Source organism: Acipenser ruthenus, chromosome 21, assembly GCF_902713425.1.
Source record: "Acipenser ruthenus chromosome 21, fAciRut3.2 maternal haplotype, whole genome shotgun sequence".
Taxonomy (NCBI): Eukaryota; Metazoa; Chordata; class Actinopteri; order Acipenseriformes; family Acipenseridae; genus Acipenser; species Acipenser ruthenus.
Genome location: NC_081209.1, coordinates 17,902,126 through 17,917,377, shown reverse-complemented (window position 1 = coordinate 17,917,377; position 15,252 = coordinate 17,902,126). Strand labels below are relative to the sequence as shown.

The 15,252-nt window shown below is 38.1% G+C and overlaps 1 protein-coding gene across 2 annotated transcripts in view; it reads left to right on the top strand.

The window, feature by feature from the left end:
* LOC117427630 (neuronal acetylcholine receptor subunit alpha-7-like) overlaps positions 1-14,806 on the top strand; it is a 41,958-nt gene extending 27,152 nt beyond the window's left edge. For both annotated transcript variants that reach the window (XM_034902195.2, XM_058994891.1), the window contains exons 8-10: positions 5,582-5,668; positions 7,334-7,443; positions 11,392-14,806. In XM_034902195.2, the coding sequence (XP_034758086.2) occupies positions 5,582-5,668; positions 7,334-7,443; positions 11,392-11,904 (710 nt within the window). In that variant the 3' untranslated portion in view covers positions 11,905-14,806. The remainder of the gene's footprint in view (positions 1-5,581; positions 5,669-7,333; positions 7,444-11,391) is intronic.
* Positions 14,807-15,252: the final 446 nt, after the last annotated feature.

Below are 15,252 nucleotides of genomic sequence, written 5' to 3'. Positions count from 1 at the left end.
TGATACCTGCACAAACTTAAATCTTGTTAGCTGGGTAACCATCTCTACATTCTCATTCCCATCATCAGTGGGCTAACAAATCTTAACTGAATCCGGGTCCATCAAAGAACCGCACACCCTTGCAATCGAGGCCTTCCATGCAAAAGGATCTAATGACTTATAGCACAAAAGGGACGTGTCAGAACCACCTGTGACAGTACATTCCGGAGTTATTTTTTCAATAGTCTTTGCATGTATACATACATGTTGTACACATGTAGTCTTATACATATTACTGTTAAAGTACATCATAAAAAAGTAAAACCTGCCTAGCAACCACCTCTGAAGAGAGACCACCTGTCACGAGCAACATTTGTCCCCTATAATTTAACTGTGAAGAGCAACCACCTGTCATCTGCAACCAGCGACCACATTTTCTTACTCCCATCCGTAAAAACAAACCTGTAGGAGAAACCGATCTCCGCTTATCAGTCTGTGCTTCTTTGAAGTTTCCAGTTACAGTTTCTGTATTATACGGCTTCATACTCAACATGAACCAGAACTTGAAGAAGCAGGAACTTAAACTTGAAAGGAAGATGTGAACGTGTTGAAACGAAAGATGTACACGACTGTAAGTTACAGTTTTAAAGTTAAAAGAAGTCAACATGAAAGCAGAAGCCGGTACCAGCTGCCGTCAAGTTGCCGAACAGTTTGGAGTTGGAAAAACAGTAATCCAAAACCTGTTACGATGGAAGGCAGAAATCCTTGCCAATTATGAGTGAAATGAAAACAATTCAATCAAAATTAAACGTGCCATAATTGGAAATGAAGAAGTCAACTTGCTCACTTATGAGTGGTTAAAATCCACTGTCGCTCGTCGTGTAAATGTCTCTGGTCCAATGTTAAAAGCGCAAGTCATGAATTGAACATAAGTACTACTGTATTAATAAACCCACCAAGAGATTTTAAATACAGTATAGTACTGTAATGTATACTATATGTAATGTTCATTTAAGATGAAACATCTGTACATTGTAAAAGTGCCCAACTGCTTGACTGGTTTTACACGACTGGAGGGTTTCTGTTCTTGGGGTACAAACATTTCCAAGTTCAAACGTTTGAACATGCTTAATTCTAAAGTTTAAATGTTTCGGAAATTAAACCAAATCTAACATCCCTACTTTAAATAACTTTAAAATGCCCCCTGTGTACAATACAAATTAGAATGTGATTTTTCAGCAGAAATAGAGAAGAAGCTTTAAGAGCTACAGCTATAGTCCTCTGTGCCGAGGTAGCAGTCTCTGCTGACTTATCATTGAATGCTACCCTGCCCATTACATCTCAAAATCTATGCTAAAGGTCTAACCCGGATGCAGCTGAGTTATGGGTGTTATGGCATTTCCTCACTTTTGTGGCTTCATGCTGCACCATTAAAGTACATTTAATTGTCATTTTTATGTAAGTAATTCCCTGACTTTTGTGGCTTCAGGCTTAAACCATAACTATTTGTAATGAAGTTATTACATATATTTTAAACCAGAATATGCAACTCACACTGCACATAATAATGTATTGTGGGTAAATCTTATGAATTTATTTTCTGAGTTCCAAAAGACACAGATGACTGTCAGTTGCACTGATTTAAATACAAAAGAGACTAATTGAAAAACAACAGCAGAAGCCAAGGAATGATACTCTTTATTTCCATAATAGTGTTTGGTTCCCAGCAGTATGAATCACTAAAGCCTGATTAGCTCAGCTTGTAATGCTGAATCACTGAAAGTTATTTGTGAGCCAAAGAGTTGTCAATGTGACTATTCATTTTGAGTGTGGTTCAAGAAATAAGAAGCAGAACTTCCATACCTGCCACAGCCCACATAATCCACTGATTTCAACCCAACTGAACATAAATCTGCACAATAAAACATCTTCTTCCATATGTCAGAGAGTATATCAACCTATATAACACTAATCTATTATTCATATTTAATAGTTTATACCACTTAATTAACGTTAGTATCACAAATGAGAACCGCTAATGAGCTGCCTGTGCTGTCATTGATCCAGTTACTGCCTCATTGACCCTGCAAATGGCATACATGCAGTGAATTTATCTTACCCTTCTTGTAGTGTTATGGTTATATTTTTGGAAGCCACAGGTAGACAATCTGGAACATAGCACCGGTCCTGAAACATACCAGGGAACATTTGTTGGTACTTTCCAAGTCATATCTGGTTGACCAGCATGAAATTCATTGCAGAAAAAAAGATTAACATAATTATTATTATTATTTATTTCTTAGCAGACGCCCTTATCCAGGGCAACTTACAATTGTTACAAGATATCACATTATTTCACATTATACAGATATCACATTATTTTACATACAATTACCCATTTATACAGTTGGGTTTTTACTGGAGCAATCTAGGTAAAGTACCTTGCTCAAGGGTACAACAGCAGTGTCCCCCACTGGGGATTGAACCCACAACCCTCTGGTCAAGAGTCCAGAGCCCTAACCACTACTCCACACTGCTGCATAATACAGCCTCTCTTATTTTGGAAACTACTAGAAATTTCATTTTATCCAGTGCTGCAGCAAATAATTGAAAAATACAAAGAGGAGAATTATGACGCAATTTGTTGGGTCCCCATACATACCTGTAGTTTAACACAGTGGTTCTCAAAAATGTTGGACCGCGCCCCCCTTCCTTTTATCTGTGGTAGTTGAATATGAATTATTTTAGCACATTAGACAAATATTAGAAAAATAAAAACATATTTTATTCAAAATGTAAATTTACCAAATGGTTGTGTATTTTACTCTGTTGCATTCAGCTACAATGATTATTGGGAACATAACAAAAATATGAAGTCAAAACAATAGACTAAGAAACCTAAGAATGATTTATCACTGAACAGATAGGAGCAGTATGGCTCTTCATTCAAGAGATGCACTTTTTGCATATGAACCGTTTCAACTCCCTTGATGAACAGCTACCTCAGCTGCCAGCAAGAATTGCACAACAGCAATATGAAGAGGGTCCTGCTATTAGAGATGCATGGCTATCTTTATTTTTGTGACCTGACAGTGTACTTTTATTTTGTATTACATTTTTGTTTCATTGGCTTGTTTTCTATCTCTTTATACCAAATATAGCATCCTCATTTGTGCTGTACTTGTATGACTGCTTCTGCTAAATCAAATATTGGAATATTGAGTATTGTTGATTCCCAAGAAATAAGTCACGAAAATTCCACACACCATTTTATTTTGAGAGTGGGTTAAACACTGTTCGTCTTGTGCATTGTATCAAGCTGCCTCATCATATCCTCTTCCCTTATGCATATTAACACCCGAGCCTCTTCATCGCTCCAACGGACGTAAGTGGAGGATGGATATGGGTTTTGCTCAGACATAAGTAGGAGAAATTGCATGGGAGTATAGTTATACACATTATAAACATAGTACTTAGTAGTACTTCACAATAAAGACATTTTGACAGTTGTTTGAAAAGCTATTTGCAAGTGTATTCTGAAGTACTGTACAGTAGCTGTCACCATCTGAATTCACAAGCACACGATGCAGTTTACCAAACAGTTTTAAACAGTAAATACAACCTGTGTAATACTTTACAAATGCATTTAGATCCATGCATGATTAACATTATGCAAAGTTTTAGGGAAGACTTAAGAAAAAAGTGGGGTTATCTGCAACATCACTCTGATAAGGGAAGTACTGCAAACAAAAAAATGATTTCCCTGCTGCCATCTTTGGACTATGGTAACTTACGTATTCGCATATGACTCTAATATTGGCTTTAGGTAAGGCATCTGAACGAGCGAATAAACATTTTCATGAGGAACTCATGTTTCCATGTGTAAGTGGCCGTTGATTTCACAAGAATTTCCTTGAGACTTTCCCGTTAAAATACTGCGGCTGTTTTTTGGGGGCACTTTCATGAGTTTTTCTTCCCAATATGCACGCTCATGGCCACTTCATGTGAAAAAAACACACATGTAAACTGGCCCATTGTTACTGAAAAAAAAAACAATAACTACATTAAAAACAAATTAAATGTTCAAATACCATTCAATTACAACAATACTATGAGGGGTCAAAATGAGACCTTGGACCTTCTCGGTGTCAGTGTGTGTTACTTTAAGATATACAGATAATCTGGTTGAGTGTAATCTCATATAAAACCATAAACTAAAAGACAAATGTGCCAGAGTAGGTTGATCTAATATGAAGTTTTGTGGATTTCTTAAATACAAATGTTTTAAAATGACCCCTCGGTTGTTCTAGTGTTCAGTTTGTAGTTTTGCTGGTAGTAAAATGCTGCTCTGCAGCTGCTGTGAAATTGAATTGATGACTCTGATGATATCACATGAAGATTGCCACCTTACAATTAGACTTGTCCACTATTTGGTTCTACCACTGTTTCAGACACACTTATTTGTATATGGGCTGCCCAGTGGATATACTACACCACAGCAGATAAACCTGACACCAGACCCTGCACAACTGCTAAACCCTTGCTATGTTTAGCTACATCATGCTTTCTTTTATTAAGAAGACCACATTCATCACCCGATATTAAACACAGACTTGCATCTTTTTCCTGTAGGGGGTTGGGTGGGGTTGAAGAATGCATATATCTATATCTATATCTATATCAAGCTAATGGCCTGAGCTCCCCGGATTCCTATATTACTGAGAAAGTGAAGAAGATTGATCAATCTCTGCTGCTCTGCATGACAGTAATGTGCTCAACAGAGTGGCAAGAGACAATCCCCCACCTCTGTGATGCTATTTTATGTGGTTTGCTTCTGGCATCAATGCAATTAAGATAAAGTACTGTATATACTACAAGGACGTATTGAGCACAAAGTTGAAAGAATATGCTGTGATAAAAGCAACCTTTCAGCCCACACTTGTCATATGTCATTATGACAAGCTCTGGATAATAATGTAGTGTCTTTTAACCTTTCAATTGCTGATTGCTTTTCCAGAATGTCATTATTACTCTCAAAATAATATAACAAGCATTAACTCTCCTGGAGACTCACATCAAAGGAAATATGAGGTCTATCAGTGACTCAGCGTGGGTGTCTGGGGGTGATGTGAGCTTTATTATAGGGATAACACGCTGTGCTGTTTAGAACAAACCTTCATGGTTTTCATCTGCTAGTACCCCAACATGGTGTGTGAGTGTGCTTTGCTATTGTAATAGAATATAAGTACAAACTGGTGACCATTCACAAAAGTACCATGCTCGTTAGAGCTTCATCATCTGTGCGGTGGGTCAAATCACACAACACTGCCTGTTACAGCATAGTGGTATAAACTCAAGACAGGAGAAATACTACTGTTTTAAAAAAAAAAAAAAAACCTTCTGTATTTATCTTTATGAACTATTTCCTGTTCACGACAATACACTTCAAATGTAAGTACTGTTGTTGTTATATTTACAGTACAGTGCGCATTTTAGTAATTGTTGGGTTTTGAAGGTATCCAACCTTATTATTAAAAGGCTGTTCATTGTGAGTGGGAATGTGTTGAATGTCCATGTCTGGACTCCTTGTGTTGTCTTACAGGAATCACGGTGCTGTTGTCTCTCACTGTCTTCATGTTGCTTGTAGCAGAGATCATGCCTGCAACGTCCGATTCGGTGCCTCTAATAGGTAAGTTTCATTATCAAGTGTATTGACTACGGTGCTCCTGTGGGTGGGTTAGAGAGGCAAAATCGTCAGGGACTGAGTCACCCATACAGGCTGGAAGACGGTGAGCTCAAGCAGACTCCTGCAGGGCTGGTCTTTGTCCTCCAGGGGCCGGTAGGTCAGGTATAAAGAGGAGGGGCTTGGTCGTGGGATCAGAGGGAACATTAGACAGCCTGCATGCAGTCAGGCACACCTAGGCCACTGCCTGCTCCAGGCAGCCCCTTAGCAGACATGTGTAAACCATGTACGTAAAAATATTGCTACAGAACCTGAAAATATGAATACCCACTCAATTTTTGGAAACTACAAAGACAAAACAGACCACCTGATAAAGAAATAGGTTTGTCATTAAAAAAAAGCCAACACTGTTCTGTAACACTAATTTAAAATGGAAGTAACCGTGCCATTAGACTGAGCCATTAAGCAACATTAAGCAATCAATCTAGTGTTCCTTACCGTTAATTAGCACATGTCAGCCCTCCAATGGTAAGCTGCTCCAGCCACTCACTGGCTGAACAGCAGTCGTTCATTACTGTGCTAATTCATTGGTCTTTTTAAACATTATTATTTCATTGTATGCATTCCCAGCTGTCGCATGCTGGAGATTTTTCATTCTTAAGTTGTAGTAACTACATATTTTCTCTCTGTGGTTTTGTGTGGTTTAATTATAATGAGGTTCTCTACTGTTTCTTTCATTCTCCACATATTGTAACACTTAAAGAGTACTTCAGTTAATTGAATACATGTGTTAAAGGTTCACTGTAATTCTTATTAACAATATCAACGTAATTTAAATGTAATGTGATGGAAACAGCAATGCCTGTTCAGCATGACTGCAGCTGGATTTACCATTTCTATTTTTTGGTAAATCTCTGAAGATTTGGATACATGCTGTATGTTTTTCTTTGGTTTGAAGATATTTAGCATCAGACTAGACACTGGTAGTCTGTAGATGAGTTGCGGTAATTCAGTAATATCACAACCAGAGGTGTGCTAGTGGTAAAAATCCCACATTTTATTGTCTGTCCAACATTTAGTAGGGGTTGTTTAAGGTTTGGGGAATGTGGGAGTGTGGTTTTTACAACAAAATATCTTGAAACTGTAAAATCTCTAATGATTTATATATTACTATAACTATTTTAATACATATTATGTTTTCCTATTTATCAATAGTTGTTTTTGTCTTATCAGTAAAACTACAATAAAATAAATACTTACCATGTTTCACACAATGATACACCCTACATAAACATTCCACAGTGTTTATGCAGTATTACTACAACAATCTCCAGTATAATGCAGTTTTCATTCATATCACTGAGTTGTTAAATGGCTAGCTAGTGATAAACCTTCTCGTCAGGGAAGCCCTTATAAAAGCTTCCCCATAGTAAAAGCATACCAAATTGTAATAAAGCATAGTGAAAGCATGGTAAAGCAAAGGTAAGTATTGTAAAACCCAGTAAGGTTGGTAAATCATATTACAAAAGATGACACATCGTGTTATGTAAAAATGACCGTAGTGCTTCCTATTAACTCAAAATCTGTTATTGATATTCATTGCTTCTTTGGCTTTCTGTGAAAGCCCATTCCATATCTTTAATGACCCCGAGTGCTGTGTTCTCGCTGCAGCTCAGTACTTTGCCAGCACCATGATTATTGTTGGCTTGTCGGTAGTCGTCACTGTCCTGGTTCTACAGTTCCACCATCATGACCCTGACGGGGGGAAAATGCCCACATGGGTAAGTACAGCTACTACTGCAGTGGTGTTAACCTAGTGATGCACATTAAACATGTCCCTCTTCCGTAGTGTGATCTTTTAAGGGTAGAGCCTTACATTACTGGAATTATATTGCATTAACAGTGAAATGATTGGTACATTTGAAGGTAATAAAAATCACAATAAGGAACCTATGTTTTAGGCATATCAAAACACAATAAGTGTACACAGCTGGTGAAAATATTTTATATGTGGCTGCCACCTCCCTCTATTCCTGTTAAGAGCTTATCTCTTGCCCACTAAATATCCATTGGGAACTGTCTTAACATGATTAGGCGTGGGGCAGGCATGTAGAAACTTGAAGAGCAGGCGTATTCTTGATGGAGACTTTGTGGAGACCCACAGAAAATATAGAAGAGGTGTGCAATCTGGAAATGTGATTAAAATAGCAGTGCCACATTGCAATAGACTTTTCATGTAGCACAGAGCGAATATAGCCACTGAGTGCTTTGCCTTGAGCTGTGGTTGTGGTTGGTTTACCTTTCTCTATGTACTTAAGTGCAGTATGTATGCATATATGAATTAATGCCATGTGTATGTAAGAATGTGCCCTATCACAAAGCTTTACCTCATCACCTAAATATCAAACCTTTCCATTTTTCTTTTCAAATTGCAGGTAGTTCAGTTAAAAATACAGTACAGTGAATTGAAAAATCTAACCAAAGATCACACCTTTTTGGGTTATCTTTATCTTGCCTCAACCTCTTTAATTAAGTTGTTGAAGTTTTTTTATTAAAATTCACCCTTTTAATTGCAGTTAGTTCTCTGACTGTTTAAATAAAATATATGGTGAAACCTGCTTCCACAATCACTGAATGCACCACCTGAAAGAGGTCTTTAGAAACTAGTGGTCCCAATATATAGGTGATATTTACAAAAATGTTCAATATTATATGTATAGCTATGGCCAGAAGTTTAGCATCACCCTATAGAACAGCGATGGCGAACCTATGGCACGCGTGCCCAGAGTGGCACGCAGAGTCGTATTTGTTGGCACGCCGAGTGAGCAGTTACCTGCTTTTTTTTTTGTACGCCCTCTGAGTGGCACTTTGGAAAGCCAGTCATTTTGATTTGCAAGGATTTGCCCCAAGTAATTGAGCAGTGTTAACTATAGGCGTTATTATCAGTACGTTCATGGTTGACTGTTTATGCTGCTGATCTGCTTTATTCAAGTACCCTGGGAACGGAAAGCTGATCAAAAACAGTAAGTCTGTCCCATGGAGGATCAAATGTAATTGTGGTCAGCTATGGATGTGTCAGCGGGACACGCGGGGAGGAAGGGATCGTTAGCCTGGTGCTTGTAGCATTTTACTGACCGTCATCTCCTGTACTAAATGGAGAAATGGCCACAATCTTTCATACTTTATACTCGGGGTCGGGGGTCTGCGAGCCTAAAATAGGTCGAAATTACATAACCAAGCACTTTTGGCTTATGTCTTTTCTAAAAAGATGTAAAAAGATGTAACACGCACACATGTTAATGTGCAATGCAAGGTCTTTTGCAGGTGTCACTGGTGGCAACACGTGTATTTGTGCATTGAACTTTAAAGCAAATGTCCCACTCTGTTTTGATTGTCATAAATACCGAAAATATATTTCACTGTCACACTCGTATCTTCAAACTATGGGGAAATGCAGGTTAAAATACTGATGGGTCATAGTATGTTACCCCTCTTCAAACAGTGGGGAAAAGCAGGTAAATACCCCTTTTTGTTGAGGTAGTTTGACACCACAGAAATATTTTTCTAATAAGTATGTTATCTGCTACTCGCCTTTTAAATAGTTATTTTACAAAATGTAAAAGCAGTAGATATGTTTTATGTAAGTAAATATACAGTTGAAAATAAATTAGGGTATATTCTTAAACTTAGAGCGTCATGAAATGTGATTTATGTATTTTACTGTAGATTAGCAATATAATATTCAAACTATGTATTTATTGTATGATGCACTGTTATTCTTTTACATGATGTGAAGTGCTTTGGGATGATGTTCAACTATGAAAGGCACTATATAAAATTAAGATTGATTGATTTTACTTGATGGGTCCCTGTGAGGTGCACTATCACTATTGCTTTATATGTCTGTAAATTTACAAAAAAATATAATTTGTGAGCAAAAATGGATTTAGGGACGGAAAGAACATGCATATTCATAATTATTCATTTTTTGTCTGAATTTGATCAGTCTTGCTGCCTCACTTTGCCTCCCACTGATCTGCAGTGAAGTAGTCTTCCACTGCCTTCTACCACAGCCACGCTCCCCGGCTGCAGTCTCCAGCAAGAACAGCATGTGAGTGTAGATTAGAATGTGCAGTGTACTTTAGGGACAGGGAATGGGGAATGGAAGGGAATTGCTTAGAACAGATTGTGAGTTCTCAGGGACAAGAGGAAATTATGGGAGGTGAGGGGAGACCAGCATTAAGTGCCCAGTGAAGTATAAAGGGGAACAGGAGTGGGATGATAATGACATGAACCAAAAATTGCAGGTTTTTGGCAAAGCTGAAAGCATGTTTGGGGATATCAGGGCTTTTGAAAGAAAGTTAGAGGTGTTTGAAAGAGACATTGACTGTGGACAGCTCAAATACTTCCCAAACCTGAAAACACATTTGCAAAAATCTTCACACTTTGCAGATAGTCCCAGTAATCTGCAGGAAGTTTACCACCAGTTTTCCAAAATCATGGGGGCTTCAAAGGAAGCTTTTGCAGCCAGGTTTATTCAGTTCCATAACATGGAGGCAACACTGTCTTTCATGAGCAGGCCTGACACAGCCATGTTTGACCAGCTGAATATTTTCCAGTTGGAATGGCTGGGACTTGAAAGCTTGGAAATTGAATTGTTGGAATTTCAAGAAAGTGCAGTGTAGAAAATTAAATTCACTGATCTGCATGTAACATTACAGGAGATTGAGTGTGACAGAGTAGATGGGGAAAAAGCAGAACATGAGATATTGAAAGTCTGGAATTATTTGCCAGTTCTTTCAAAGCAATGAAAACTCTTGGAAATTCACTTTTAACTTTTTTTGGCTCATCATATTTTTGTGATCAGCTTTTTTCTGGCATGAATTTGATCAAATCAGACATGTGCAACAGGCTGACAGATGACATGAGTGCTGCATGTGTTGCTCTAAAAATGACTGACTATGAATCACGGCTTGAAAAAATGTCAGCAGATATTCAGCAGCAGAAGTCCCATTAGTCATAGGAATGTAAATATTGTTCCCCCACACCTGCTCTCCAGACAACAGAGGGGGAGGGGGGTTCAGGGTTTGGGGAGGTTGCGAGGGGATGAGGGCGGATGGAGGGGTTCTGTCCTGGTTCATGTAATATTCTTGATTATAACTTAATTACAAAAAAAGGAAAGTAAATATTGTTTTAAAAAGTTACCGTTTAGCCGCCGTATAACCTTTTACACCCCTAATTAATCATTGGCACCCTTGGCACTTAGTCACAAAAAAAATTCAACTTTGGGCACTCCAGCTAAAAAAAGGTTCGCCATCCCTGCTATAGAATGAACAAATTTTGATTCATAAAGTCAAATGAAACCTGCTGAATAATGTTATGTTAGCATATTAAATTACATACCGCTTTGTAGTTTTCCATATATTGACAAAAATGAAAAAATGTGACATTTCAAAATCTAACATGAAATAGTGTACTACAATTATGGCTTCCGGTAGACTTTTGCGTAGTTTCTTTGATTACATGATGTTAAATAAAATATCTAAATATGTTCATAGAGTTTAAAAAATAAAAATAAAATGATGTCTCAATCCTAAAATTCTAGGTGATGCAAAACTTTTGGCCATCGCTGTACATAGTAAGAAACAAATTGCAGTTAAATGTGATTCTTTTTTCTAGCTGTTTTATTCCTTTCAGGAGTTTAAATGCATCTTTACCTTTTGCTGCAGACGCGATTAATCCTCCTGAACTGGTGTGCCTGGTTCCTGCGCATGAAGAGGCCCGGAGAGGACAAGGTGCGTCCAGCCTGCAACATCGAGCAGCGACGCAGCAGCCTCTCCAGTGTGGAGTTCAATGCCAGCACCAGCGCCCCGCACTCCACCAACGGAAACATGCTGTACATCGGCTTCCGTGGGCTGGAGGGAGGGCCCTGTAGCCCCACCCCCGACTCAGGAGTGATGTGCGGGCGGATGATGGGGGGGGTCGAGGAGGACGTGCTGCTGCCAGCGGAGGGGGGTGGGGACCCCGATCTCATGAAGATCCTGGAGGAGGTGCGCTACATCGCCAACCGCTTCCGAGACCAAGACGAGGACGAGTCCATCTGCAACGAGTGGAAATTTGCTGCTTGCGTCATCGACCGGCTCTGTCTCATGGCTTTCTCTGTCTTCACCATCCTCCTCACCATCGGTATTCTCATGTCGGCGCCCAATTTCGTTGAGGCCGTCTCAAAAGACTTTGCCTGATCCCTGACCATCTCCACAAACCACAATACGCGATCCAACCCTTAGACAGACTGAGAACAACTCCTATTGCTATATGGTTGTAATCAATGACTGAAATGCAGTACCTCCTGTTATCTCAATAAATAGCTCATATTCTCTCATAAGTTTTTTCTTCATATGCATAATAAAACCTTGTAGCAGATGTTTTAACTTAATATTGATATTCTAGGGTCAATTACGAAAACAACATAGGTTAATATATCAATAATTACAGCATCTCTAAACAAAATATTATCTAATTATCTGCTATTTACCAGTCAATGTAAATAAATTAAATTAAAATACCAAGATGAACTTACTTCAATGTATCATTTTTTATATTTGTTGTATATAGTTAATTTAATATTTAAAAAAATATTCTCCATTAATTTAATAGGTATTATATCTTAACAGTGCTTAATTAACATCAGACAACTCCGTTTAAAAGTACAGTTACTTTTATTTATTTCTATGTTACAAAACTAGGTAGGTGAAAAGTATCAGCTAGGATTTGTATTGTGTTCAGAAAATTATTAAACCATATATTTTATCAGAATTCTAAATATACCTAAAACATTCATAAATGCATTCATATAATTTATCCGATTAAGAATTCCAGATATGTTCAAACAATGGATTAGAAATAAGTTGAAAAGTCTTAAAATAAAGTTTTGATTCCTCGTGTTAAAGAAGCTATAGAAAAGCCCAAAGAATGATTTTGTTCCCAATATTTGCAAAGATTGTTTGTTTTCCATTTTCCTCAAAGAAATGAATTCCTGGCGCTGGTCTTTTTAGAAGCTTGAGGTGTTGTTTAGAAGGAAAGTCTGCTGTTTTTGTGCTCATGTTCCTTATGAGTGCAGCCAGTTTGTTTTTGGAGAGCAGAGCTGAATGGAACAGAGAGGTTTTTTATTATTATTATTATTTTGAGAGAGCAAGCTGAACAAGAGAGAATCCTGTGTTTTACAATCAGTCCTTTACACAATACACAATTCAATACACAAGAGGACAAGTCTCTTTGAAGTATCATCCAAAGACAAATTGTCTTAACCAGACCAGTTTTGTTTATTCAAAACAATAAAACTTGCTTGTGCTCACAGCTGGAGCATCAGTGGGGCATCTTTTCAATCAGAAAGAGACAACAGTTTTTTTGAAAGCAGGCTTTCCAAAATCTCTCCCCAGCCAGAAGGTGCTATTTCCAAAAGATCACATTTAGGTTTGATCAAATCCATATAATCCAAACACTATATGTAAACATTAATAAATTGCATCCACAACCTTTGTTTGTTTCCTTATTACAAAAAAAATGGTGCAGAATACTAAAGCAAGAAGCATGACAACGGCGTTTTGGTGTTGTTAATAATGCCTCCGATTGGGAGCTCCCGAGTGGTGCATCCGGTAAAGGTGCTCCGCGTGGACCGCAGGATGCGCCCTATAGCTTGGAGGTCACTGGTTTGGAGTCCAGGCTATTCCACTGCTGACCATGGATGAGAGCTTCCAAGGGGCGGTGCACAATTGGCCGAGCGTCGCCCGGGTGGGGAGGGCTTAGATTGGCCAGGGTGTCCTCAGCTCACCGTGCACCAGCAACCCCTGTAGACTGGCCGGGCGCCTGCAGGCTTGACTGTAAACTGCTCAGAGTTGTGTTGTCCTCCAAAGCTGTAGCACAGAGGTGGCTGCATGGCAGGCCTGCAGAGTGAAAAAAAGCAGTCGGCTGACAGCACGTTTCGGAGGAATGTCTTTGCCACTCCCAAGTTAGCACAGGGGTGGTAGCGGTGAGCTGAGCCTGAAATAATACAATTGGCTATTTCAAATTGGGAGAAAAATGGGGTAAAATTCAATTGGCGACTACTAAAATTAAAAAAAAAAAAAAATAGTGCCTCCGATTGTGGTTTCTAAGGCTGTTCCTGAGGTTTGTTGGTCATTTTAGTGAGTGTTTTTTTTAGCAAGGAGTTTTAACATCACCTTCACATGTAAACACAACATTACACATGATGGTAAAAACCACTAAAGCAATAAATTATAAATAGGGCTTCTGATTTTCGGTTTTAACCGATAAAAGCCGATAAATCGCCCCCGATATAAAAAAGAAAATTAAATCGGTGTATATCCAATAAACACTGGAAAAACACTGGAAATGGTTACTCAATTCACACTGACTGGACCCCTTTTCCCTTTCTGACTTGTATCTTGCATTGATTCATTCTGAATGCTTTAAACCCACCCCAACTACTGAGTGACAGCAAATTCCCACATTTCTATTGGAGGATTGTAACACGCTTGCAACACTTAAAAGGAGATGTTCTTGCTTGCGAGATTTAAAGCTATTATTATTACAGTACTAATATTACAGTACATAGTATTTACAAGCTCGTGGTATTTAAAACAGAATTGCAAATTGTGTCAACATGTAAAGAAATGCCTAAACACACAAAAACTAAAATAGTTGTGTATTTACTATTACTTACAATGTGTTTCGCCTTTGCTGTACATTCACCATGATATGCCACATTGCATGTTTATAAAACAATATTCCCTTTAAAGTCCCTTTTTTAACTAATCATGTCCAATGTAACATTTACATTAGTCATAAATATATACATACACATACTTCACATATCTATTAGAAACCAGTTATGTTGGATCCCAGTGTTTTGTCTTTCTATTTTCTTGACACACTTTTACCTAAGCGGAATGGATTAGGTAGTGTATGTGTCTTTGTTTTACGTTTTCTACCTGTGCTAACATTTTGTTTTAGGTACCATTAGATGTACAGTAACATTATACAACAAATTGACATTTGAGTACAGAGCAGTTGCTTAAAACGTGCTGTTTTTTTAATAAACAAACTATTAAATGTGTGTTTCAATGTCTGTGGATTTCACATGTTTGGCCTGATTTACAAAGCTTTCGATTCAATGCACAATTTTGATATTTTGTTATTGAAAGTAAACACTTGTGTTAATATCCCTTTCCTCACAGGCTGGAAGTCATGTTTCAGCATATTTACAGTATGCAAATCATGCGCAATCTCATGTCAGCTGACCTGAGGTACTGTATATACAGGTTGAGTCAAGCCAGAGGAAATTAAATCCAATCTGTTAAGCGTCAGCACCAGTAAGAAACAATGTATTCATGTTTTGCTAAACTATTATCCCCAGAGTAAGGTTAGCTCAGGTACAAGCAATGTGAGCTCCCCACAATTAAAGCAAACTTGGCCACTCATTTTTATTGCATTTTTAAGAAATGAAATAAAGAAGTGGGAACCGAGTGTGTCTTGTTAACTGTTTCTGGATCACTTTAAAAAGAATAACGTAATCTCACCCCATTTTAGCA